At 46.6% G+C, this 27,990-nt stretch overlaps 1 protein-coding gene across 1 annotated transcript; it reads right to left on the bottom strand.

Moving 5' to 3' along the window:
* LOC132593095 (uncharacterized) lies at positions 1-27,628 on the bottom strand. The gene is made up of 14 exons (XM_060282077.2): positions 27,600-27,628; positions 23,232-23,708; positions 20,085-20,165; positions 16,585-16,797; positions 15,001-15,097; positions 12,871-12,966; positions 9,811-9,956; positions 8,647-8,685; positions 6,919-7,010; positions 5,059-5,220; positions 3,954-4,025; positions 2,999-3,139; positions 2,028-2,099; positions 1-974 (listed from the first exon to the last, which is right to left on the bottom strand). Exons 1-14 carry the CDS (start codon positions 27,626-27,628, stop codon positions 379-381), a joined length of 2,313 nt encoding a protein of 770 aa, XP_060138060.2. The 3' UTR covers positions 1-378.
* Between the last annotated feature and the right edge of the window lie 362 nt (positions 27,629-27,990).

Here is a 27,990-nt window from a genome sequence, read left to right as displayed (position 1 = left end):
TTTGGAGAAACAGGTCTACTAGACTTTATTCAAATCTGCCAATGAGCCATTCATCGAGTCCCCACCCCATGTAATCCCGGCTTCCATTCTGGAAATAGGTTCAGCAGCTCATAACACGGCATGGCGCAGGGAAGCAATGAGAAACACTCAAAAGATTCCCCTGTACTTGATCAGGAGGAGTAACTGTAATCTGGTTTGGGGAGTTTTTCCAAATAGAATTTCTGCCAAACGGGAAACCAAAGTTCTTTTATCAGTTAAACTCACTTGGATAGAAAGGGGCCTTGAGGATGCAAAGCACCCTTACTTGAGGGATTAAAGTCTGAGGAGGACGTTGTCTCCTCAATGATGTCATGGCTTTACTTCTTTTTGTTGTTGTTGTTATTGTTCTTCTTCTTCTTGGATGGTGTTTGTCTGGCCAGTAGCGCCTGTCACCTCCATGGCACCATGGTCTTTATCTCCCCCCTCTACCTTATGCAATGACGTAGATCTGGTAGTTCTCAGGTCAGTAGCATCCAACTGAGATTTTGTTTGCTTGATGTCTCCCTCTTTTGCATTATTTGTGGAGATGACAGTGCTGGGGCTTTTCTGGTCAGACTTCCAGGACAACCTTCTCTTTGGCTGGGCAAAAACAAGGTCTTTATTTGAACACGACAACGTCATCACCGGAACTAGGCTGTTGCCAGAGATGAACTCCTCATTGCAGTATTGCTTTCTCCAGTCAGCATCTGCGATGAAATCCTCATTGCTGCATTTCTTTATCCACCTAGCATCTGCGATGAAATCCTGATTGCTGCATTTCCTTCTCCATCTGGCATCTGCGATGAAATCCTCACTGCTGCATTTCTTTCTCCATCTGGCATCTGCGATGAAATCCTCATCAGAGTATTTCTTTCTCCATCTAGTATCCGCGTTGACGAGCTCGGTCACATCATGGAAAGGGCTCGCGTCTATGGCATCGCATTCATTTTGGAAACCTGTTGGGGAGAAGCAGAAAGATCATTTCCTCGCGAAGGCTTCCACAAACATGGTGCCATGTCATTAAATCTCTCACTTCCAAAACACCCCCTTGAGCTTGATTTCTTTTAAAGCTGCTCCTCAGAGCAAGAAAGGCAAGACCTTTATTGGAAACAGCAACAAGCGTGGGAAGGAAGAACAAGCCGCAGGAAACCAAAATAAAAATGCCAACTTGTAAGGGGAAGACAATATAGAGAACCTCCCCCTTGCATCAGGAGTAGCTCCTCCCCAAGCAGCGATGGAAGCGCGGGCTCTGAAGGGGCTAGTCAGGAAGCGGAGGGAGAGTGCCCGGGCTCTGACAGCATGGGAGAGCCCCGGCTACACAGGAGGGAAGAGAGAGTGATGGAAGGGGGGGGGAGGGAAAGCATGGAGCGTAGACCCTTTCCCCCGGTTCCGGAATTACAGAGGAGGAAAAGGGGGAGGAGATTCACTGTCCCGAGACTCTTATGTTGGGGGAAGGCACGCGGGGGGGGGCAGTGCCGGATTCTGGATCGGAATGAGCAGACATGTTTCCAACACCCCGTTTTACTGTAAATAGAGTCCACCAATAAAGACTGTTAAAAGACAAGCCTGTGGAGAGTCGTTACTCTGGGTAGTCGCAATAATCCCTGATACAACTAAATCAATATTGTGGGCCAGATTCAATTGCCCTGTTCTTCTAGGAGGCAAGGACTGCTGCTACCGCAGTTCCCCCATGCACCCCACCTCCCCCAAGCAGTGCCAGATGAAACCCTGTGGAGGCCCCCCCAGGCAGTCGAAATCTCGGGGGCTGTGCTCTCGTTAGTCCTAGGGCAGACAAAAGGAGACTCCATGGTGGGAAGGCAAACGCCCCCTCCATAGCAGTGCATGAGTCATTGTAGGTATGTATAATCATAGAATTATTGAGTTGGAAGGGACCCTGTGGGTCATTTAGTCGGAACCCCCCCCCCCAATACAGTATCATTGGCTATAAAAGTTATGAATGGAAACCATTCAAAAATGAGATTGTTTAGCCAAAGCACTAGGCAACCCACCTTCTTCCCCCAAGCCTCTTTGCAGTCCCCACGCAGTCTGAAGGAAGCTCAGAATGTCCACCTTTCCATTCCCTACAAACAGAACAAAATGTATGTTTCCTGAGAAAGATCTAGTTCGTTTCAACTTATCACATAAAGAAGACCTTTTGAGATACAGTGGAACCTCGGTTTATGAACACCTCGGTTTATGAATTTTCGGTTTATGAACGCTGCAGACCCATCTGGAACGGATTAATTCACTTTCCATTACTTTTAGTGGGAAAGTTCGCTTCAGTTTATGAACGCTTCAGTTTATGAACAGACTTCCGGAACCAATTCCCCCCCTGTTTCAGTTTATGAACGCTTCAGTTTAAGTACTCTGCGGACCCGTCTGGAACGGATTAATCCACTTTCCATTACTTTCAATGGGAAAGTTCGCTTCAGTTTATGAACGCTTCAGTTTATGAACAGACTTCCAGAACCAATTGTGTTCATAAACCGAGGTACCACTGTAATAGGTTTCTTTAAAATTTTGCCTACGATTGTTCAAATAATTAATTTTGGAGGGCACATTTATTTTTACTTTATTTTAATGTAGTGATTCATGGATAATTTTTGACATATTTGCCTTCGTCATGGTTTTGCAGAAGGGCATGTTGTTGCATGTGTCTTAAATAAGCAAATATTTTAAAAAGTTGGGCAAAGCAGGAGGGAAGGCTGGGACTCACGAGTGGCACCCCCAAGCCTAAAATTTGTTTCATGATTTAAAAGTGAGAAGAGAACTTGGAGTGGAATCACAACTGGATATGAAGCATCAAACAAGAACTTCTGTTGATGTCAAAAGAAATGGAGAACTGGCCAGATTTTCCCGCTCCAGCACCAATTTGGATGAAGAAATGACCAACAGACACCCCTGCAAGTTTTATTTGGCTAATACCATGTCCGATATCCTTTCTGCAACTTGTTCTCTTGGTGCACACTGAGATACTCACTAACTTGAGTGCATCCCAGTGCCTGTTGTATCTCCTCGTTGTTCAAGTTGACTCCCAGGCCTATCAGTACTGTTTCCAAGTCATCAACAGCCACCATACCTCTATTTATTTTCTTGAAAATCCAAAGAATACTCTGGAAATCTAAAGGATGCACATGGGAAAGAAAGGACAACAATTACTGGGCCGGAAATTACCTTCAACCTTTAATTGCCAGGTGGTGTTGGTGTTTAGGCTCCCTGGGCAGATCGATGGAACCATACTGGCCCTTCTACAAATTTGCTGAGGTGACCCCCCACCTTGCTGCTACCCCATCCAAGTTCAGTCCCATCCAGGTAAGCTGGTGTTGGGTGGACAAACCCACAGCTCTGCCTCCAACTTCAGCTCTGCCACTGAAATAAAGGTAAAGGTAAAGGGACCCCTGACCATTAGGTCCAGTCGTGACTGACTCTGGGGTTGCGGCGCTCATCTCGCATTATTGGCCGAGGGAGCCGGCATATAGCTTCCAGGTCATGTGGTCAGCATGACAAACCAGAGCAGCACATGGAAACGCCGTTTACCTTCCCGCTGTAGCAGTTCCTATTTATCTACTTGCATTTTGATGTGCTTTCGAACTGCTAGGTTGGCAGGAGCTGGGACCAAGCAACGGGAGCTCACCCCGTCACAGGGATTCGAACCGCCGACCTTCTGATCAGCAAGCCCTAGGCTCAGTGGTTTAACCACAGTGCCACCTGAAATAAAACTGACCCCCAAATGGCCAGACCCCCAGATTGGCACAGGGTATTGTTTTTGTGAAGCAACATCAGCAGCTGCAACAATGGGTAAATCTTTTAGTTTGTGCAGAGAGGGTGAAGGAGAGAGAAACAGTTTCTAAGAATGCAGACAGAGAGTGACATACAGAGCAACAATAGGAAAGCGGCCATCTTTCCCCTCACTCCCTCAGTTTTCTTTCTCCTACCCTCCGTGTCTGTGAAAGGCGAGGTGTTATTCACAACTTCCAAGAATTCAGAGAAATCCAGAGTCCCAGATGCTGTAATGGAGAAAGACGCAGAAACTGAGTTGAAGTATGTGTGGGCGCATTACAGCGAAATCTAGTCTTGCGCAACTATTCAGGTGTTTCTGTTGCAGAAATTAACACTGTGCAGTTTGAACTGACAGGGAGCATACAAACAGGCTCCTATGGAAGAAAACATTGTCCAGGCCCAGAAAAATATGATTCAAACTTTTACTTGCAGAACTCTTTAAAAACAGAACAGAAGCATTACAGATACACCCAAAATATCCATACAATGTCCAGCACAGGCTCAACATCTTTGAAAATATGAAACAATCCAAGCAGCCCTCGAAGCAGAGGTCTGTTTCTCCCCACAGCCTGCTTTCCAGCCTCCATTGGCCTTGGGCTGCAATACTCTCCCTTTAGGAGAGCTTCATATACATCCTCTCTCCATGGAGTTTGGGAGACAAAAGACTAAAACCAACTCCCTTTCAAAATGGAGATTTCCAGGTCCTTTAGCAACTCAGCTGTTTCTTCACCAGCCACCCTGCTCCAGTGGAACCTTGGCTCTCGAACTTAATCTGTTCCAGAAGTCCGTTCGACTTCCAAAACGTTCGAAAACCAAGGCACGGCTTCTGATTGGCGCAGGCGCCCCGGAAACAATAGCCGACAACCGCATCAAGACGTTGGGCCTCCGAAAAAGGTTTGAAAACCGGAACGCTTACTTCTGACTTTTCGGCGACCGGGAGCCGATTTGTTCATCAACTAAGCAGTTTGAGAACCAAGGTTCCACTGTATTTGTAAAGTCTTCTGGCTTAGGTTTATGAGGTATAAAAGAAACTTGTTCTTGTGGAACACAAATTGTCCTTCGGTCCGTTCACCCCACCCTCAGCTGTGCAAGAGCTGGGTCTGACCCACTTAAATCAGTGCACGTAGCTTTTTTTTCATATAGCAGTCGGATTTCAACAGGGCTTCTGGGCATATCAAGAGTTCCTCAACATTGCATTCAACAAAGGTAAAACAACTGCCATGGAAAACCAGAGATCTGAGGATGAAGTTTGTCACATACCGGTCACCTTGACCTGCTTAAGCGTCCGACGCATTTCAGCATTGGTCACTAGGATGCCCAAGGTGTGCAAAGTCAAGAGAAGATCGCTGGTGTGAATCATTCCAGACTTAAGTGTGCTGAAAACAGTGCAGGCCTTGGAGAGCCCTGAAGAGGATGCAGACTCTGGAAAGTAAGGATGAGAGTGCATTGGTTTCTGGAACTGATTGTGAAAAAGAACAAGAGGCAAAAAACCTTTTGGGGAAGGGTCGTAGCTCAGTGGTAGAGTAAAAAGGTAAAAGGACCCCTGGATGGTTAAGTCCAGTCAAAGGCCGACTATGGGGTTGCGGCGCTCATCTCCCTTTCAGGCCAAGGGAGCCGGTGTTTGTCCACAGACAGCTTTCCACGTCATGTGGCCAGCATGACTAAACTGCTTCTGGCGCAACAGAACACCGTGACAGAAGCCAGAGTTCACGGAAACACCGTTTACCTTCCCGCCACAGCAAGTACCTATTTATCTACTTGCACTGGTGTGCTTTCGAACTACTAGGTTGGCAGGAGCTGGGACAAAGCAACGGGAGCCCACTTCATCACAGGGATTCCGATCAGCAAGCCCAAGAAGCTCAGTGGTTTAGATCACAGCGCCATCCGCATCCCAGTTCAGTGGTAGAGTATTTGCATGCAGAAGGTCCCAGGTTCAGCATCTCAGCATCACCAAGCAAGGCTGGGAGACCCCTGTCTGAATCCCTGGAGACCCACTGCCAATCAGTGTAGCTAATAATGAGCTAGATGGATCACACACACACACCCCGAATTAGAACACAAAACCTGTGCTGTATTCAAATGCAACGGCTTAGATCCAGTCCAGGTTGTGTTTAGGCCCCACCCAAATCAATGGGGCTTGAAATCACCAATCTTACAGCATCACAAGGACTAACATATTTATCACATAGTCTTTTGTGGGTTACGCGCATGAAATGCTATCCTGAGTTTCATTAATGTGTGTTTGTACATACACACAGATCCAGACCCAGAGCATTTGGGGCGGAGGGGAATCTTAAACAGTGAGGTCAGAGGGAAAAGAATTGCTACTGTGAATCACACAATTATCACTCTCTGTGTACTTTCTGCATTTCAAAATGGCGGCACTTGAATGGGTCTGGGAAATGGGTGAAGCTTGTAATGTCAGGAAGCGCTCCACATCTCAGGATGTTTGAATTTAAAAGATATTGTCTGTATCTGTCCAAGCATATTCGGGTAAAGATACGAAAAGTGGAGATTTATTCCCCACTCTATGTCCTTGGGACTGTGTAGGCTTATAAATCGAAATAAGAGTAAACATTTCTCTGTTAGGAAATCTGCAGTTTTTTCAGCCACACAGATTTCTCTTGTCAGGGCAAGAACACATTAATTACCTGGAGAACAGCAGGAACCGGGGGGGGGGGGGAGAGAGAGAGAGAGAGAGAGAAAGACATAACATATCACAAGGACAGGAAGAAACACCACAAACAGAATAATTGCCACACACAGGAAGAACAAGGATATAGTTTGAGTTCCTCACTTGTAGTTTTATAAATCATTTAATGTGTCAACACGGTTAGAAGTTATTAATATTGCAGTTGTTGTATAAGGGATTGCTATTTTGACTGGAGTGTAACTGAAATTAATAAGATTCTGGTATGCAGAAATAAAGCAAATAATCAATTCTAGCACGTGGGGGGGCACCTTATCTAAATTATATAATTCAGTATTTGAACTATTGGTATTAATAATTGTATTATAAGTTGGTATTGTTGCAATGAGGCTATTATTGGATTGCAATTGAAAACTAATAAAAATTATTATCAAAAATAAAGAAAACAAAAAAAAGAACACATGAATTACCTTCCCATCTCGGTCCCGCCTTACACATTGAATCCTTTTCATTCTCCCCTTCATAAACAGTTATGTGGAAATTGTAGACAGCTTTAGTTTTCCTGCCAAAACACATGCAGAATTAGTAAAATGTTTTTTTGCTTAATTTTGACCCATTTGTTGATCCCTGAGGGATCAGAATACAAATCCTTAAGCATATTTATTTATTTATTATTATTACTTTTTTTAAGACTTGCTTGTTACCCAAAATATCTCCAACAACACATTAAAAACTTAATATAAATACATACTACCATAGAAACTGAACAACCCCTATAACAAGGTTGGAGGCAAACTAATAACTACATTACCTCAGTCTATCAGATGCCTAGGGGCGGCGGCGGGGGGGGGGGAGAGATAAGTCTATACCTGGTGCCCAAAAGATATCAGTGAAGGCGCCAGGCAGACCTCGCTTGGGAAAGCATTCCACAGATTGGGAGCCACAACTAAAAAAGGCCCCTTCCCTGGTCACCACCCAGAGCCGTCTTCCCCATTGGTGTTAGTGGTTCGTTGCGCCAGGGCACCGGCCTCTCAGGGGCGCCCTAGCGAGTGGGGGAGCTGTGCAGCTTTGCCGGCAGCCTCCCCTTTCCCTGCACGCCCGCCAGCTGCGCCCCGCCAACTATATGGCTGATGGGCATACAGCTTCCTTCCCAAGCCTCCGCAGGTGGAAAGCGATCCCCGCAGAGACTTAGGATAGAAGCTGCACACAACTTCCCTCCCAAGCCTCTGCATCTGCTAAAGACGGCCCTGCTCCCGGTCGGTCGTTGTCCTCCTCCTGCTTCCTGGCAAAAGTCGGTGCACGGCCTTCCTGGGCTGCCTTCTCGGGCACCCCGGCGCTGGAGAGCATGTCCGCCAGCACGTTTTCCTGCTTGATCGCCACCACCACGCCAGGGATTGGGGCGGTGGGGGAGGCAGAGGACATTTTCCACCACCCTCTCCCTTGCTTTGGAGTCGGTGGGGGGCACCGGAGGGATCTCTGCACCATGGCGCCAGAACCTCAGTTGAAAACCTAGTGTCCAAGACTGTTCCTATAGGAAGAGGCATTTCCTAATATGTTGGCATCTGGAGCGATAAAGAGTTTATAGGTCAAAACCAGCACTTTGAATTGGGCTTAGAAACATATCCAGTGTTGTAACATAATTGGTATTTATGTTATTTGTGTGGGTGCTTGTGCACCTCTGAACAACCCATTGGTGGTTCCTACTCTAGCTTTAGAACAGAACTGAATGTAAAACCACAATTTAATCCCATTTCCCGCTTTAAGAATCTCTGGGCTTCAGTTAAGTGTGGTTTCGAGCCCGCCAAGGGACGACAGTGGGCATAGCTCAGTTGGTTAGAGCAGGCATCCCCAAACTCGGCCCTCCGGCTGTTTTGGGACTACAATTCCCATCATCCCTGACCTATTAGCTAGGGATGATGGGAGTTGTAGTCCCAAAACAGCTGGAGGGCCAAGTTTGGGGGTGCCTGGGTTAGAGCATGGTATTGATAAGGCCAAAGTTGCAGGTTCAATCCCCATAATGGACAGCTGCCTACTCCTGCATTCCTGTGGAAATGAAAGGCGAGACAAGCTGAGAAAGGGGCAGAACCAAGATGGCAGAAAGGAAGGGCAGAGGGAAGCAAGCGGGCCCGAGAGGGAAGGTGGAGATAAAAGGAATGGGAGTCAAGTCAAGGCAGGACAGAAGAGTCTGGAATACTCACTTGCCCTTTTTAATAGTCATGGAATCCTCCGTGCAGATACTGTGGAAGGCAGAAATGGTGGTTACTTAGAAGCCTCCTAAGACCGCCAACTCCATTTACATGGTACCTGGAGCGACATGGCTGCCATCATCAATTCATGGTTGCTTCCTTCCAGTGCCAGATTTACATATAAGCTAAACAAGCTATAGCTTAGGACCCCACTCTCTTGGGGCCCCCCAAAAAATTAAAGTAAGAAAACACCTGGATGTACCGGTAGATTTCTAAAATATAAGATTAAAAAACAAATAAAATAAAGCCTACATAAATTAACAGTGTTTTGTGTTGTGTAGGCTCCTCTGATGTAAGTCATGGGCCCCGCCTGTTAGCCTGCTCCCTAAAATATCACTGGTTTGCTCATTTCTATATATAGGGTGCCCACATTCTGCATGGACTGGTTGCATGGCAACAATGTGCAAATGGCTTTAGATACCTATTAGGTCAGTGGTGGCCAAACTCGGCCCTCCAGCTGTTTTGGGACTACAATTCCCACCATCCCTGACCACTGGTCCTGTTAGCTAGGGATGATGGGAGTTGTAGTCCAAAAATATCTGGAGGGCCAAGTTTATGTTCATAAGTCGAAACCTACGGTAAGTCGAGGGTTTATGAACACAATTGGTTCCGGTCTGTTCATAAACTGAAGCGTTCATAAATTGAAGCAAACTTTCCCATTGAAAGTAATAGAAAGTGAATTAATCCGTTCCAGATGGGTCCGCGGCATTTGTAAACTGAGGTGTTCATAAACCGAGGTTCCACTGTACATAATAAACAGTAGTTGATTCTGCCACCCACCTCCTTGCATGCCTCTCTTACGTATCTGGGTAGGCTTGCCTAAACAATTTAGCTTTTAGCGGGTGCCAAAAAACAATAAAGTGTCCAAATAAGTTGATAGGGGAAGGGTGGAGAGGTTCGTCTCAACCAGTGCTCTTTTTTTTTCTAAAAAGAAATAAAAAATGTTTAGGGGTACTCTCAAGATAACTACCATTTTATAGTTCAAATTGGGAAAAATAAGTACAGTAAATGGACAAAAGGACAAAGATTCACAAACTGTTTAGGGGTATGTGTACCCCTGCGCCCCCCACAGGAAAAAAACAAAACCCTGGTCTTAACTATACCAGGGGTTCTTACTTGTCATAATAGCTGCCACTTTCTTTACGCAATATGGATGGTCTGGTCTTGCTTGGAAAAGGCTTGTCAATTGTCGTTTCCCCTGTTTTCTTCTTTTTGATCGAAGCAGGTTGTCTCTTCTCTATCTTCCCATAGTGAGAGTTAATCTGTTGGTGAGGATGGCAGGGTTGTGGCTACAGCAAATGCTCAGGGCTACAGCCTAGCAATCTCAGATTGTTAAGGAGTGATGGGGTCACATCTGAAGTGGGACAACCAAAGCTTGGAGAGAAATTTTGGGAAGCTGGTGTTTCTCTGTGGTAGTCTTTGTCAAAATAGCAACTGAAGTTGTTAAGCTTCTAGTTCAGGGGTCAGCAAACTTTTTCAGCAGGGGGCCGGTCCACTGTCCCTCAGACCTTGTGGGGGGCCAGACTATATTTTGAAAAAAAATATGAACGAATTCCTATGCCCCACAAATAACCCAGAAATGCATTTTAAATACAAGGACACATTCTACTAATGTAAAAACACGCTGATTCCCGGACCGTCCACGGGCCAGATTTAGAAGGCGATTGGGCCGCATCTAGTTACTTGGGGAAGATAAATATTCTAAGAGTAAGCTTATCAGTATTGCAACACCAACTGCATTAGTGAAGTCAGAGAATTCAACGGAAGCAGGAGCAGAAATTATTCGTCCTATGTCCAGAATGGAAATCGATTCAGCAAATAATGCTCATTATTTTATTCAGTCCTCCAACAATTCGTGATTTGTTACAAATTCCCCTTTCCAGTTGCGTTGATTTTCGTTTTCACTGTAATGAATGGTGTGGAATGATGTAATGTTAACACAATTAATTATGTGATTAATTGTGTAAACGTCTGTCACGGTGGACAGGGAGACAAAGACTGTACTCTTCGCCAGAAGCCGAATTGCAGCAGAGCAAAACAAGGTCTGCGTGGGACAAACTCGGGTCAGAATGCAAACGGATACCTTCTGGCATCCCTAACTGCAAATTAGCATTGCCAAAAGTGATGAATGGCCATGCAGTGTGATCTTAAGTATATAGAAAGCAGCGAAACTTATGCTGTCTTCAGATATACCAGCATAAATTACCCCTATTTTGACCTCCGTTCAGGAATGGAAGGTACTGTTGCCTGATGGAGCCTAGGTTTGGCAGAGGGGGGCTGAAACAAGCCTTTGAAACAGAGCTTGACTTAACAGCACCCTGTCCAAGTTCTGCCCTGTTTTGAGATCACATGACTAAGCTGAACCAAGTCAGGATCTAACATAAGCCCCCCGCCACGCCCAATCCTTCCCCTCCCTCAGAATACCCATTTTTCAGGGCTTATACCAGCAAAAGCCCCACCAGTCTCAGCTGAGCTGGAAAGAGGGAGTTTCATCAGCATAATGTCTGCTGAGCTGGAATCTCCTCCTCCTCCTCCTCCTCCTCCTCCTCCTCCTCCTCCTCCTCCTTCATACCCCGCCCATCTGGCTGGGTTTCCCTAGCCACTCTGGGTAGCTCCCAGCAGAATAATTGAAGGGCGCCTTCAAATGTCCTCTAAAAGTCTGATACAGTGGTGCCTCGCTTAACAAATGCCCCGTAAGACAAAATTTTCGCTTAAAGAAAGGATTTTTCTAGCGGAGGTTGCCTCGCTAGACGAATTCATTTTACGAAAAATTTGTCTAGCGAATTACGGTTTCCCATAGGAATGCATTGAAATTCAATTAATGCGTTCCTATGGGCAAAAAAAAAATTCAAAAAAATTCAATGCATTCCTATGGGATTCGCTAGGCAAATTTTTCGTTATAGGAATAGACCCGTGGAACGAAATAAATTCGTCTAGCGAGGCACCACTGTAGTTGTTTATTTCCTTGACATCTGAAGGAAGGGCATTCCACAGGGAGGGTGCCACTACCGAGAAGGCCCTCTGCCTGGCATAGCCCAAGCTATGCTGGGAATAAGCTGACTGAGCCATTAGATCCAAACTCACTCACCCCAATGGATCTTGGTATGAATTGCGCCTTAAGCTGAAAAAATATATAATGAAGTATGGAACCTATGACTGGCAAACCATATCATGCATGCAAATAAACTCTGCCACAAAAGAGGGTACAAAAGAAAATGGCTCTTAGGACAGATGAGTTAACATTGCTCTTCCTGGAAGGAAGTATCAACAAGTTCCTTTGGCTGGCTGATATCACTGAAGCAGCCTCAGTTCCGTCTTCTCTCCACTATGACTTACCTGTCCTGCTTTCTGCATGTAAAAGAGGGAGGGTAATGGGAATTGAAGGTACGACAGGTTGGCAACATTGTTATGAGCTTCTGGGTGCCAGACACTGAACCCCTGGATTCAGTAAATGTTAAAATATAAGCCAGGCCAGTTTCCTGATGAGGTAATTGCCTGGGAGATGAGACATTAGGAGAACAAAAGGCAGGTGATGAGCCATTAGGAAAGCCAGGGCTGTTCTTCTGTTGGCAGAACAGCACCAGTCCCATGGTTTAATGCCCTGGCAATGGGAAGGTACCTGCTGTAGGACACTGAGGGGAGCTTGGAGTGAAGGCAGCTTAACAAGGTGGGGCTTCTAGGGTTAGATCCATCCAGGGCTGGCCCAATACATTTTGGCACCTGGGGTGAACCACAAAATGGAAAGAAAGGTGAATATCTACATCAGGAACAAGAGAGGGAATCAAACCATCCTTATCCAATGGTTGAAGAGGAAATCAAAGATCATTGTAGGAGAAAAAGGGACTCTCCCTGAATTACATGGCTGGGGGTTGCAGAGCCCAGGAGATCCCAGAGGGCAACCACTACCATTTTCTCCTTAGTGGCGAGAAGAGACCAGGAGCGCCTCCTATTTGCAAAGAGGGTATGGGGGGTGCTGCTGAGAAGGTGACAGATTTAGCCTCCAAGGAGCACAGCGCAGCTGTTGCTGCTACCACAGCAGCAGCGGCCCATGCACTCCTTGGAGGTAAGATCTGCTGCCTTTGTGGTTCCTCCCGCCTGAGGCAGTCACCTTGCCTTGCCTCACAGGTAGGGCAGCCCCGGATCAACCTTGCTACATGCAAAGATTTCGGCTCCCACCTGGGTCGCTTTATCAGCGGTTGCTCTCTGCACATGGCGTCTCTGAGGTGGCGACCTCGGAAGCACCTGCAATTTCCGCATGAGCATCAGCTTGCACTGTTCAATCCAAGAGAAAAGACAATTCCAAGATGACAAACAATGCGGATCACTATCCCACTGTTGAAATATATGAAGAACTCTGTTACTGTCAATCATAGAGGCATAGCTGCCAAGTACCCCGGTTTCCCTGGGAAACCCCCGTTTTTACTTACCTTTTCCCGGTGGTCCCTCGTATCACTTCGTCTCCCGTTTTTCTCCGTTATTTTCTCCTGCCGGCGGCCATTTTTTTCTGATTTGCCCTTCTATGGGCACAAAAAATGGCCGCCGGCAGCTTCAAAGTTGCCATTTTTGGTGCCCATAGATGGGCGGGGTGACAGCAGAAGTTGCGTTGACGCACTTCCGGTCATGCATAGAAGCTACTTACGAAGCCGGTGGCGGCCATTTTTTGTGCCCATAGAAGGGCAAAGCGGCACCGGAAGTTATGTCGACGCAACTTCCGGTGTCACACGGCTGCCGGTCCCGTTTTCTGCAGTCCGGGACTTGGAAGGTAAGCTTAGAGGTCCCTATAGTAGCAATTTTCAGGTGACAACTGTGGGGTGTCATCCATTGGAGCAGTCAAAGACAACATTCCTTATTTCCCTAGAGTGGGCACAGGCAGGACATCCAGTCATGTTTCACTGGTCTGGAACATACTCCCTCAGCATGTGATCTGGGAGATGGGCGTGGCTCTGGCTGACTCCATAAAAGAGCCGAGTCATGCAGCCATTTTCTCAGTCTTGATCTTGCTGTCTTGCTGCTCTTTTGCCGCTGTGCTGCTTTCCTCCAGCCATTTTGTTATCTAAATGTAATTTTGCTGTCTGCTGGCTCTCAGCCAGCAGCACATGAGTTCAGTCTCCATATGAGATGAACTCACAGTCTCTTTCTTTATGTAACCACTAAGTTATGCCTGCCTTTCAGGGATCAAATCGTGAACTGAAATGTGAGTAAACTTTTTGTTACTTTACACAGAAACGACTCTTGTGCCTTTATTCTTTTAAGAGGGATCAAAGGGGGCACCAGGAAATAATCTTAGCTAAGAGATTCAAACGAATCTGCAAACTAGCTTCCAGCTATATTGAGGGGAATCCGTTCTGCTACATCACTTACTAGTGTGAGTGTGACTTATTCAATATATCCTTTCCTACTATCCTTAACATTCCCACAACAACTGTGCACACAGTGAACACATGGGAGGTGTAGAAGGGGGCCAGGACCACGCTGCAAGCCCAGTCTGCATATTACTAGACGGTGTTACCAGGGCCGTCTTAAGCGTACCAGGCGCTGTGGCGCGACAATCCCTCCGCCGCCCCTCGCGCTCTGCTGGGCAGGGCTAGGCGCAGTGGGCAGCTGGAGGCACGGCGCGACAGGCAGGGACGCTGCCAGCTGTGCTCTGTCTCCGCCTGCTTGGCTGAAGCGAGACGGCAACAGTGGCAACGAAGCTGCCTCCGTTGGGGGAAACCTGGAGCTGGACTACCTTCTGCCCACACTCCTTTAAGTCACAGCGAGCACAGACAGCACTGCCCCACAATGAGGTGCCGCAGAGCATTGTGGGACAGCGCTGTCTGTGCTCGCTGTGACTTGAAGGAGTGTGGGCGGAAGGTAGCCCAGGTCCAGCTCCAGGTTTCCCCCAACGGAGGCAGCTCCGCTGCTGCTGCTGCTGCTGCTGCAGTCTCGCTTCAGCCACCGCTGCCGGGAAAGGAGCGGGCGAGGCGGAAGCGGCTCCGTATTCCTCTTTGATGCGTCCCCTGCTGGTCGGGCGCCCTGGCACACCACACCAGTCAGCCCAATAGGAAGGACGGCCCTGGGTGTGACTAGTTCTTATATGTGAATAATTATCAATATGTGTTCAAATTCCGCCAGTGGCATTTCAGCTGCATACTGTTTGCCACTTTATTGGCAGCACTGAGCTGTGCAATTTGATTTCCTGACCTGTGAACATGCCACGATGCCATGTATCACTACGGAATACCAGCCCGCCCGGCCATTGCACTGGATTGGCTGCGTAGACCCACATGATCTCACTGGCCTGGCAGAAGTCAATGCTCATCTTACCTGAGTTCCTTTATCAGCAGTTTCAGGTTTTACTTTGGCAGAAGGGGGTCTCTGTAGTGGGACCTTTGCAGGCACTGGCAAATTCCTTATAGATCGCCTATGGAAAATAGCAGCACATCAGAGAATGTTCTCTCCTTCCCTCTAACAGGAATGGCCTCTAAGGATGGCGGCTAAAAGATTGAGATTGAATCCTGACAAGACAGAGGTACTGTTTGTGGGGGACAGGAGGCGGGTGGGTGTGGAGGACTCCCTGGTCCTGAATGGGGTAACTGTGCCCCTGACCAGGTGCGCAGCATGGGAGTCATTTTGGACTCACAGCTGTCCATGGAGGCGCAGGTCAATTCTGTGTCCAGGGCAGCTGTCTATCAGCTCCATCTGGTACGCAGGCTGAGACCCTACCTGCCTGCAGACTGTCTTGCCAGAGTGGTACATGCTCTACTTATCTCCCGCTTGGACTACTGCAATGCCCTCTACGTGGGGCTACCTTTGAAGGTGACCCGGAAACTACAACTAATCCAGAATGCGGCAGCTAGACTGGTGACTGGGAGTGGCCGCCGAGACCACATAACACCGGTCCTGAAAGACCTACACTGGCTCCCAGTACCTTTCCGAGCACAATTCAGAGTGCTGGTGTTGACCTTTAATGCCCTAAATGGCCTCGGTCCAGTATACCTAAAGGAGCGTCTCCACCCCCATCGTTCTGCCCGGACACTGAGGTCCAGCGCCGAGGGTCTTCTGGCGGTTCCCTTGCTACGAGAAGCCAAGTTACAGGGAACCAGGCAGAGGGCCTTCTCGGCAGTGGCACCCAACCTGTGGAATGCCCTCCCACCAGAGATCAAAGAGAACAACAATTACCAGACCTTTAGAAGGCATCTCAAGGCAGCCCTGTTTAGGGAAGCTTTTAATGTTTGATTTCTGTATTTTAATGTTTTGTTGGAAGCCGCCCAGAGTGGCTGGGGGAACCCGGCCAGATGGGCGGGGTATAAATAATAAATTATTACTGTATTATTATTATTATTATTATTATTATTATTATCCATCTGTCTTCAAATATGACACTTTGGAGCTTAATTCTGATAAATACGTGATGTATCTATATCATTGCAAGAAGAAGATGGCCTTCTTTAGGAGGGTATTTACAGCTGCATACCCTTCAACATTTCTCGGATGAAAACAGGGGTGTCCTATTCCATAATAATGGTTGCCCCAGTGACTCAAGGTGGCTTCCAACAGATATAAAAACACAATAAAACATTAAACATTTGAAAACTTCCCTATACAGGGCTGCCTTCAGATGTCTTCTAAAGGTTGTATAGTTACTTATCTCCTCGTTTCAGTGAGTTGCCTTACTCCATGCCCGTCAACATTTCTCTGATGAAAAGAGGGACACCCTACAACATTCCACTGATGGAAGTAGTTACATCCTAAGGAAAAGTGGGACATCCCGGGATCAAATCAGAAACCAGGAGGGCTTCTGTAAATCCGGGACTGTCCCTGGAAAATAGGGACACTTGGAGGGTCTGTTATTGAGCTCAGTCATGATCCGTAGGCCATCTTCGGTCCCAGCTCTCTGCTTCTGCTTACATGGAGTAAGTGGATCTAGCAGAGACGACGGGGAGGGATTCCTTCTTTTTTTTGGACTGTGGTTTTAAGTCCACAATGGTGGTAACAGAAGGCGGCTTTAATTTTTTGTCTTGAGACGGTTGCGTCAGTGTCTCTATCAGAACCTCTGAAGTTTCCTCGACCTCCTCCTTCAGGTCTGGGAGTCTGCCATATTTAGCCTGGTCTTGTGGAATTCTGTAGCAAGGGAGGAGGAAAGAATTAGTCCAGTCGCAGGCATGAATGAAAACTCTTCCTCTCAATAGGAAGAATGGCAGATTAAGTTGACGGACTTTCCCGAAATGGCAAAAATGATGGGAAAAATCAGAAATCAGGAAAACCAAAGCTTTAATAAGGAATGGGGGAAATTTATACTTTACCTTAGAGGCCACTGTAAACAGTTAAAACCGTTAGTGGGATTTTAATAACACTTGTAATGTAACGAGAACTATGGATATAATGGAGTAATTAAAATTTGTATTATTATAAAAGTTGCAGCAGAAAAGGCTTAACAATGGGACCCACAAAGGGGGAGGTGGGAAGTACAGAGATTTGTGGGAATCTTGTACTTTTAAATGTGTTGTGTTGTGTTGTGGTATGATTGTAAATTCTAATATGTAAAACCAAATAATTTTTTTTTTGCAAAAGAAAAAAGAAAACAAGTGTAGGTGGGCTTCCATGAGGCAAGGCACACTGATAGCAGCAAGAACCTCTCTTGAACTACATAACTGCTTATATACATTCCTGAAAGCCTGGGCCGCTCCCACTCCCAACGTGATTGGCTGTCTAAACTTCCAAGCTGCAAATCACGACTCAAGAGTTCAAGGGCCAATGGCAGAGGCCCAAATCCTGAAATTTTCTGTGATTGGACGTCATGTATCAAATCAGAACACAGGTGCTCAGAATCCTTCGCCCAGACTCAAGCTCAGGCAAACACCGACCACTGAATACATAACAAAAACTATTCCTCTCAAACTATCTTTTTTTATAGCGAGGGCAATGCTTTTTAGCCTGAGCAGAGGGTCATCTTAGATGTTAGCGAATGTAGGCTGCAATTGAGGGAACTCTGAAAGGAGGGAAACACCCTTCTTTTCCCACCCCCTAACTTGCAGTCCTCTGGTAGGGAAGCCAACTTCTGCCTTAGCCATCCTACTTCAGGAGATAGGCAGCGGCAGAATGACGTTGTTGATTCACCTGGATCTCTCAGCAGCATTTGGTATCAGTAACTGTGGACAATATTCTTGGGTGGTTCTGCTATTTTTTTGGAGTATCTGCCCAAGTAGCTAAGAATGGGTGGCCTTTGGAGCCTCTTTTACAGGATTATAACTAGCTTCCTGTTAGAATTAGATGCTGCCTGAGCAACGAGGGCTACTTAGCTTTCGTCCCAATTTATGACTTAATGCTGTGGCTTCCTTCCCAGGTCCGCTTACAGTTCAGCCCAGACAAAAGGAATTTTAGCTTAACCCCGCCGCCTCCCCGGCATTTGTGCTGGGTGGCGGCTGCTCTGTCCCTCATCCTATTTAACACCCATACGAAGCTACTGGCTGAGCTCATGCAGAGTTCTTAAAACCTCTTTTTGTGACAGTACTCACCAGTACAGGGTACTGGTCACCTCTTCTCCTTTGTTCGCTGCTCATAGCTGTCGTTTCACGCTGGCACCCACAACACTTCCCCACCCCCACCCCACCCCAAGATATGAATACCAGCCCTTCATGTTACTTTTTTGGTAAAAGAGAGCAATGGTTAAAGTTAACAAGATAATAAAAATATTATACAAAAAAAGTTATTTGTCACAAAAACCTTGCATTAAAGAAAGATGCAAAAAATAAAACATTTAAAACAACTATATACACAGTCAGTGTTGAATCCATATTATGGGATTACTGGAATCCCCCGACTTCCTTCCCCTCCCTCCCCTGGTTCCTAGTATTATTTTCATTCATGCATGTCAATAAAGTCTTTATCTCTGATTACCTCCAATTTTAAATTTTGTCTATAACATTACAAGGTGTTTTTTTATTAAAAAAACCTGCTAATGTATTCTGTACATTGCTTTTGTAAATATGCAATAAACATTTCCCTTAAAAAAAAAATTTGTTGTCATCTTGATTTCTAAGTTTCCCAGTTAATTTAGCCATTTCAGCATACACCATTAACTTAATTTGCCAATCTTCCTTGGTGAGGACTGCTTCTTCTTTCCAATGTTGGGCTAGCAATATCTGGGCGGCCGTTGTTGCATACATAAACAAATTCTTATATTCTTTAGGTAGATCCATTCCTGTAATCTATATAAATAAAAATGTAAATGTCCGTTTGTACACAACCAGAAATCTCCGAAACCGCTTGACCGATTGCATTGAAATTTTGACACAACGTTGCATTCCAATACGGGAGTGTTTGTATTTACTTAGATTATATAGATGCCACACCTGTCACAGGTAAAAACATGATTTTGTGTAAAAATAGCACCCTCTGGTGGACGTCAAAGGAACAGACCCTATAGTACATTCTTTCCTCCCAGGACGCCACGGGGAACGTGCAGAGCGTGCTGAGAGCGGGTGGCCGACGGCTCCTTCTGATGGAGCGGGGGCGGAATCCTCTCCCTCCCCCACCAACGCCTCACCTCTCCCCAGCGGCCTCCACATGTCTGTCTTCGGTCAGGACCTGCCGTTGGGCCACCTGCCCCCTCGCCCACCAGAATCTGGCGGGGAAAACAGACAGCCCCCCCCAACATCTCCATACGTTGGCCAGTTCCTTCTGGGAGACCGGGGGCCGGATCCTCTCCCTGTGCCACCGCCACCTTTCCTCTCCCCATCCTCGGCATGTCCGCCTCCTCAAAGGGACTACACCTCGACCGTCTACCTCCACACCCATCAGGATCTGGCAGGGGAACCGCCCAGAACCTCCCCAAAATGGGAGGGGAAAAAAGAGAGGTCGGGGTGGAGGTTGACGTGGCGTCGAGGGAAGAGGATGTCACTCCCCGGTGGCAACAAGAGAGAGGGGTGTTGTTACGTCATCCACCTCTCCTGGGAAACGGGGGCCCTGACTGAGCTACAGCAACGCATGGCCGGGTACAGCTAGTACCTAATAAAAAAGCTTCTGGGTTGTTTTTTTTTAACAAAGGTTATTCTTAACATTTTCCCCCAATTCATTATATATCATTTCCCATAATTTCTTAATAACCTTACATTGCCACCACATACGATAAAACGTACCTTCTACTTCTTTACATTTCCAACACTTATTTTCTCTCGCTTTATACGTTTTTGCCAATTTAACCGGTGTTAAATACCACCATTTAATACCGTCATTTCCATGTAATTCTCTTTATAATAAATTAATGTAAATCCATCTGGGATGTTCCTCACACAAAGGATTGGTGCTGGATCCTGCCACTTGGTGCTGAAGTTGGCAACACTAGGGACAATTTAAGGAATCAGATGTGAAGCACAAGATTTCTGCCACAATGCCAGAACGTTACTTACCGGGACTTATCCAAGTCAGGTTGAGAGGCAGAGGAGATTTGTGGTCTATCATGCAGTTCCGCCAAATAAAACTCTGGTATCCTGGAAAGAGGATACAGGGAGGGCTTTTTACCAGGGAGGTACAGAACTGATGTTTTCACTTGTTCCTCAACCCTGTCTTTTATATCTTGGGGATTATCGTCGTTGGCCTGCTCATCTGGGCCTTGTGGCTTGTTCTCCTGCTCCTGCTCCTCATCTAGTTCTTGGGCTAATTAAATTTAAGTTAATTTAGCCATTTCAGCATACAGTGGTACCTCGGTTTAAGTACACAATTGGTTCTGGACGTCTGTACTTAGGTAAGCTTAAGCGTACTTAACCTGAAGCGAACTTTCCCATTGAAAATAATGGAAAGTTGATTAATCCATTCCAGATGTGTCCGCGGAGTACTTAAACTGAAAGTACTCAAACTGGAGCGTACCTAAACCGAGGTATGACTGTACTCCATTAACTTAATTAGCCAATCTTCCTTGGTGGGGACTTCTTCTTCTTTCCAATGTTGGGCTAGCAATACCTGGGCAGCCGTTGTTGCATACATAAACAAATTCTTATATTCTTTAGGTAGATCCATTTCTGTAATCTCTCTCTATATATAAATGTTAAAAGGCCATGTTTGTGTGTCCGGACTTTTCTCCGAGACTGCTTTACCGATTGTCTTCAAACTTGGACACAGCATCACATGCGGATATGCGAGAGTTTGCATACCGTTTGCGTAGATAGATGTCACCCCTATGGCAGGTAAAGCAGGAAAAACCCACTGTTCCCGAACACAAACCTCAGACAGCCGGGGATGTTGGGAGCACAGGAGAGGTTGCAAAACAGCGCCCTCTAGCGAAGGCTACATGGGAATTGCAGCTAGAAAAGCTTCCCTCTCCACAGCATCTCAGCTCGGCTTTGGAGACTGGGCCGAGGGGGTGGGATAGGTCATGGGTCGGGACAGGGTGGGGCCAGTCACAGGGATGAGCCGGGGGTGGGGGGAGGAGGGGGCAGAATAGGTCATAGGTTGGGACAGAGTTGGGGGAGTCACAGGGATGAGCCGGGGGGAACAGAATAGCTCATGGGTTGGGACAGAGTTGGGGGAGTCACAAGGATGAGCCAGGGGGTGGGGGGGAGGAAAGGGCAGAATAGCTCATGGGTCAGAACAGGGTGGGGGCAGTCACAGGGATAAGCCACAGCAACGCGTGGCCGGGTCAGCTAGTACCTAATAAAAAGGCTTCTGTTGTTGTTGTTTTTTTTAATCAAACGTTATTGCGTGGACAGGCGGAGTCCCCCAAAACCCCAGGCGGCCCCCTGAGTGGAATAATGATGCAAGGCAATGTGCTATGGGATTCAAATTGGCCACAACTTTATTAAGATTCAGATTTAGGGAGACCTTGGCTCAGGCATTGGGCGTTATCCTCTCCAGTCCCCAGCCAGGGTTCTGGGAGGCTTCGGGGTTATCAAAATGTATGGGGGTTGGGGCTGGCTCTGGAGAACATACAGTGGTACCTCGACTTACGAATGACTCGACAACCGAATTTTTCGACTTACGAATGGGGGTAATGGCTGCGCCCTTACGAATGTCTCAACATCCGAAAGAAAACCGCGGTGGTTTTTGATAGGGATTTTTCGACTTACGAATTTTTAGATAGGGTTGCTTCGACTTATGAATTTTTCTGTTTCCAATGCATTCCTATGGGAAATCGTGTTTCCAATGGCGTTTTTCGACTTACGAATTTTTCAGCCTACGAAGGTGCCTTCGCAATGGATTAAATTTGTAAGCTGAGGCACCACTGTATGTTCAAGCAGAGAGAGCCTGCCCCCCCCCGGTTCGCCGCCACTGGAAGGGGGAAGCAATGACACCTCTTGGTATGGTCAACGCTTCCCCCAATACCCCGATCTTGTCGTCGCAAAGAGGGCGAGGTCTCCGCCTCACGCCCCTCCCTCTAGGAAAATCGCCAAAAGAATTCCACCCAAGGCCTGAAACCGCCAAAGTCGGTTTTGCTACAGGAAAGGCGAAACCTGCCAATGCAGGAAAATTCCTTTCTGGCCCTTCAACAGAGACCTTGACGTAGCAGCGCCTGTGTACCTGTGGAAATAGGTTAACCTGCAAAAGAAACTTCAATGAGGGTGTGGAGGGTGGGAGAAGCTCTGGAGCCAACTGGTGCTTGCAGGTAGGATTCAACTTCTATTGTGTGAGCTGGAAAGCCCCTCCCCATACCTGGCCAGTCCCCTGGCAACAACTCCCCAGGCAGGAGTGGACAATTGGATGGGGTAGGCGGAGACCCTTGGCATCCTGCCTGGGAAGGCAGCACCAGCCCCGAACTACCAGGGAGTTGCCTTATGGGATCAGGGGGCTGCGCGCGACCACGCAAAGGTCGCCCCCCCCAATTTGATGTGTGGAGCAGTCATTCTTAACATTTTTCCCCCAATTCATTATATATCATTTCCCATATTTTTAAAATAACGTTACATTGCCACCACATACGATAAAATGTACCTTCTACTTCTTTACATTTCCAACACTTATTTTCCCTCGTTTTATACGTTTTTTGCCAATTTAACCGGTGTTAGATACCACCATTTAATACCAGCATTTCCATGTAATTCTCTTTATAAGTTAATAGGTAAAGGTAAAGGGGCCCCTGACCACCAGGTCCAGTCGTGTCCGACTCTGGGGTTGCGGCGCTCATCTCGCTCTATAGGCCGAGGGAGCCAGCGTTTGTCCGCAGACAGCTTCCGGGTCATGTGGTCAGCATGACAAAGCTGCTTCTGGCAAACCAGAGCAGTGCATGGAAACTCCGTTTACCTTCCCACCAGAGTGGTCCCTATTTATCTACTTGCACTTTGATGTGCTTTCGAACTGCTAGGTGGGCAGGAGCTGGGACCGAGCAACGGGAGCTCACCCCATTGCAGGGATTCGAACCGCCAATCTTCTGATCAGCAAGCCCTAGACTCTGTGGTTTAACCCACAGCGCCAATAAATTAATGTAAATCTATCTGGGATGTTCCTCACACAAAGGATGGTGCTGGATCGTGCCACTTGGTGCTGAAGTTGGCAATACATGGGACAATTTAAGGAATTAAATGTGAAGCACAAGATTTCTGCCACAATGCCAGAACGTTACTTACTTATCCAAGTCAGGATGAGAGACAGGGGAGATTTCTATTTCATCCTGCAGTTCATCCTGCAGTTCCGCCAAATAAACCTCTGGTATCCTGGAAAGAGGATACAGGGAGGGCTCTTTACCAGGGAGGTGCGGAACTGATGTTTTCACTTGTTCCTCAACCTTCTCCTTTAGATCTTGCTCATCTGGGCCTTGTGGCTTGTTCTTCTGATCCAGCTGCTCAGCTAGTCCTTGGATTTCATTGCCTTCGATATTTGGCTCCGAAAGTTCACTGCTCTCTTCAACCAGCTCAGATACATCTTGGATTCTAATTTCTTCAAGATCTGGCACCGAAAGTTCACTGCTCTCTTCGGTCTGGTCGTTTAAGTTTTGTGGCGTGTTCAATTGGTCCTGCTCAGATACCTCTGGGGGTTTATCGCCTTCGGCATTCGGTTCTTGGAGTCTGTTCTCCTCAGCTTGCTCGTTTTTGTCTTGGTGGTCACTGTGAGGGAAGGAAAAATAAGCCCAGTGACAAACATGAATGAAAACACAATACTACGATATGGTCGGATAACGCCATTAGTGGGGAGGATACCCCGAATGTGCAATAAAACTCCAGCAACAACAACAAAAACCACAAGAAGGGAATGGACCCTTGGTTTCCAAAGACTGGTCAATGGCCCACCAGTGGTTCACAAGCTTCATTCAGAGAGTCCACAGCTTCTCTGTCAAAATACAATTAGAAATCATACAGCACATTACTTGGCAGTCCACATTGTTAAGTGGTCTGCCGAGACCCTCAGGGAGAAGGGGAGATTTGGGGACCACTGATCTAGATCAGCACACAAACTAAGGGACCTGTAATTCATCCCAAAAATTAACCTGTTTCACAGGTCATGAGAAGCGGTTCTTTTCCTTGTCCTTGTCAGGATGAAAAACTGTCATGAATAACCCTTAATAGGCGACAAGTAGGAAGAAGTATGTAGGCACTCTTGGGATTTGTCATAAATAATCCCCCTCTCTTCTTGGAATTGTTCCTTTTTGTCTTTGTTTCTCTTCCTATTTTTTCAGAATTACTGTATATACTGATAGTTGCTCATAGTACCATTCCCCGCTACCTCAGTGCTTGTCTACAGTAGACCACTGAGCCTCTTCGGCCTGCTGATCAAAAGGTTCGAATCCCTGAGACGGAGTGAGCTCCCGTTGCTCTGTCCCAGCTCCTGCCAACCTAGCAGTTCAAAAGCATACCAGCGCAAGTAGATAAATAGGTACCGCTGCGGCAGGAAGGTAAACGGCGTTTCCGTGCGCCCTGGTTTCTGTCACAGTGTCCCGTTGTGAAGCAGTTTAGTCATGCTGGCCACATGACCCAGAAAGCTGTCTGTGGACGAACACCAGCTCCCTCAGACTGAAAGCGAGAGGAGTGCCGCAACCCCATAGTCACCTTTGACTGGACTTAACCGTCCAGGGGTCCCCTTACCTTTTTTACCTTGATCTGATAGTGCTCAGACAGAGCTGAATTGTTCTCTCTCTTCTCCCTCACATCACATAGGAAAAAGCACCCCCATTGGTCTAGGATTCACCTTCCAAGTTTCCTTACCCTACTTTCCTGAAGGGCAGGGCAATCCCAAAATGTTTACACTGACCTCCTGAGAATAGGAATTTACTGCAAATGTGGCCCCTTCTGCACTATGCATTTAAAGCAGCACTTTAAACAGACACAGCTCGCCACAAAGAACCCTGGGGAGTTTATTGAGGGTTTATTGACACCTATTCTCCTCAGAGAACTAACATTTCCAGAGTGGTCTAATGGTCAATTACTCTGGGAATATAACTCTTTGATGGGAATAGGGGTATCCTAAAAATACTCTTGTTGTCTTTGTCCATGGAGATTTCTTGGCAGGGATACTGGAGTGGCTTGCCAGTTCCTTCTTTTACTTTCCTGGGCTTCTTGATCACTGCAGAAGGTGACAGCAGTCACGAAATTAAAAGACGCCTGCTTCTTGGGAGAAAAACAATGACAAACCTAGACAACATCTTAAAAAGCAGAGACATCACCTTGCCAACAAAGGTCTGTATACTTAAAGCTATGGTTTTCCCAGTAGTGATGTATAGAAGTGAGAGCTGGACCATAAAGAAGGCTGATCGCCAAAGAATTGATGCTTTTGAATTATGGTGCTGGAGGAGACTCTTGAGAGTCCCATGGACTGCAAGAAGATCAAACCTATCCATTCTGAAGGAAATCAGCCCCGAGTGCTCACTGGAAGGACAGATCCTGAAGCTGAGGTTCCAATACTTTGGCCACCTCATGAGAAGAGAAGACTCCCTGGAAAAGACCCTAATGTTGGGGAAGATGGAGGGCACAAGGAGAAGGGGACAACAAAGGACGAGATGGCTGGACAGTGTTCTTGAAGCTACAAACATGAGTTTGACCAAACTGTGGGAGGCAGTGGAAGACAAGAGTGCCTGGCGTGCTCTGGTCCATGGGGTCACGAAGAGTCGGACACGACTAAACGTCTAAACAACAACAACAAAAATACTCTTAAGAAACTGCACTTCCCAAAATTCTTTGGAGCAAGCTGTGACTGTTTAAAGCTTTATAACACTTTGAAACTTCTCCAAACTTTGCAGTTTAGTTCTCCCGTCAAAAAAATGTGGACAAAAATGTAAATACTAGTGCAAAGTGTTATATATTAGTGAAAATAACATATCAACGCGCATTATTTTGGGGGAGATTGCATTGCAAAAACGTGTATACTAGGCAAATATACATGTGTATAATTAGGAGAAATCCGCACTAAAATGCTGTTGAATTCTCATGAGGATTTTTAAATGAATGAATGAATGAATGAGAAACTGAACCTGAATGGACAGATTTACCCATCTCTAGTTGTTACTTTTGACTTGGTGGGTCTGGATTGCAAGTTGATAACCCTAAGTAATGACTAAGTGATTACTGAGTCATTTGCAGTTTGACAGATCACTCTCCGTCCCAGGCTGAGAGGGAAAATGGCAAAAACAGGTTATTTATTGGGACAGTGTGATTTTTTGCAGCTGCTGTTAAACAAAGAAGCACAGGACGGAGCAATTGAGAATTTCTGAAAAAAACAATGGGATGTTAGCTCCGCCCAAGGCATGATGGAGAACAGCAACAACTGGGAAAAGATAAATAACATTTTACAAGGACAGGGAGAAACATCACGGAATTACCACACACAGGAAGAATAAGGATATAGTTTGAGTGCCTCACCTGTAGTTTCATAAACCATTTAATGTGTTAATACGAATGGAAGTTGTTAATATTGCAGTTGTTGTATGAGGAATTGTTATCTTGACTGGACTGCAATTGAAATGAATAAGATTTTGGAGCGCAGAAATAAAGAAAACCATCAAACCATCAATTCCAGCATGCAGGCGGCCATGTAAATTATATGATTTGGTATCTGAATGATTGGTATTAGTAATTGTATTATAATTTGGCATTGTTATAATGAAACTATTATTGGACTGTAATTGAAAACTAATAAAAAGTATTATCAAAAAGCAAGTCGATCACCCTAGTTAGGGGTATATCGATAGCTGGGTAACCTTAAAGGTAAAGGGACCCCTGACTGTTAGGTCCAGTCGCAGGACCCCAGGTTCAGTCGTGACCGACTCTGGGGTTGCGGCGCTCATCTCACTTTACTGGCTGAGGGAGCCGGTGTACAGCTTCTAGGTCACGTGGCCAGCATGACTAAGCCGCTTCAGGCGAACTAGACCATCACATGGAAACGCTGTTTACCTTCCCACCAGAGTGGTACCTATTTGTCTACTTGCACTGTGTGCTTTCAAACTGCTAGGTGGGCAGGAGCTGGGACCGAACGACGGGCGCTCACCCCATCGCGGGGATTCGAACCGCTGACCTTTCGATTGGAAAGCCCTAGGCTCTGTGGTTTAACCCACAGCGCCACCCACGTCCCTCAGTGTTTAAGTACAGCCTTGCAAATAATCACATAGAACAGTGGGGAACATTTGGCCATTCAAACCTCAGCTGAACTTCAGTTTCCAGCATCCCTGACCATCGGCCACGTTTGTTGAGGCATATGGGAGTTGTAGTCCAGCAACATATGCAGAGCCCGGAGCAAACAACGGGAGCTCACCCCCTCGCGGGGATTCGAACCGCTGACCTTTCGATTGGCAAGCCCTGGGCTGTGTGGTTTAGACCAGTGTTTCCCAAACTTGGGTCTCCGGCTGTTTTTGGACTACAACTCCCATCATCCCTAGCTAGCAGGACCGGTGGTCAGGGATGATGGCAACTGTAGTTCAAAAACAGCTGGAGACCCAAGTTTGGGAAACACTAGTCTAAACCACAGTGCCACCTGCGTCCCAGAGGGTAACCTTTTAGAGCCCCTATTACCTGACAACTCTGTTGATGGTGTCATCCATTTTCTAGGAACCACAGCAGGGAGATGTACTCCTTCCACATTAGCAGGGATGGCAGCCAAAACTGAAAAGTCAAAGGTCAACAGAAAAGATGAAGGCCACACAGCAAGGTCCTCTTCACTGGAGGTGGAAAAGAAATCATTGAGCTCTTCTTCAATGGCCCTTCATCCAGAGCAAGTGGAGGGGGAAAAGAATAAAAGGAACAGGAGGAGCACCAAGGGAAGACGGCCTCGTTTTCCAATCCCTCAGAACCACAATTCACTTGGTCAGAAGCCGTAGGGATCAGCAATTTTGTTGGGTGGTGTTCAAGGACCTAGGATGAGATGAACCGGCAATGGGGATGTACAGCTAGGACCAGAAATATG

Source organism: Zootoca vivipara, chromosome 12, assembly GCF_965207765.1.
Source record: "Zootoca vivipara chromosome 12, rZooViv2.hap1.1, whole genome shotgun sequence".
Taxonomy (NCBI): Eukaryota; Metazoa; Chordata; class Lepidosauria; order Squamata; family Lacertidae; genus Zootoca; species Zootoca vivipara.
Note: the sequence above shows the minus strand (reverse complement) of the source record. Positions and strands in the feature narration are given on the sequence as shown.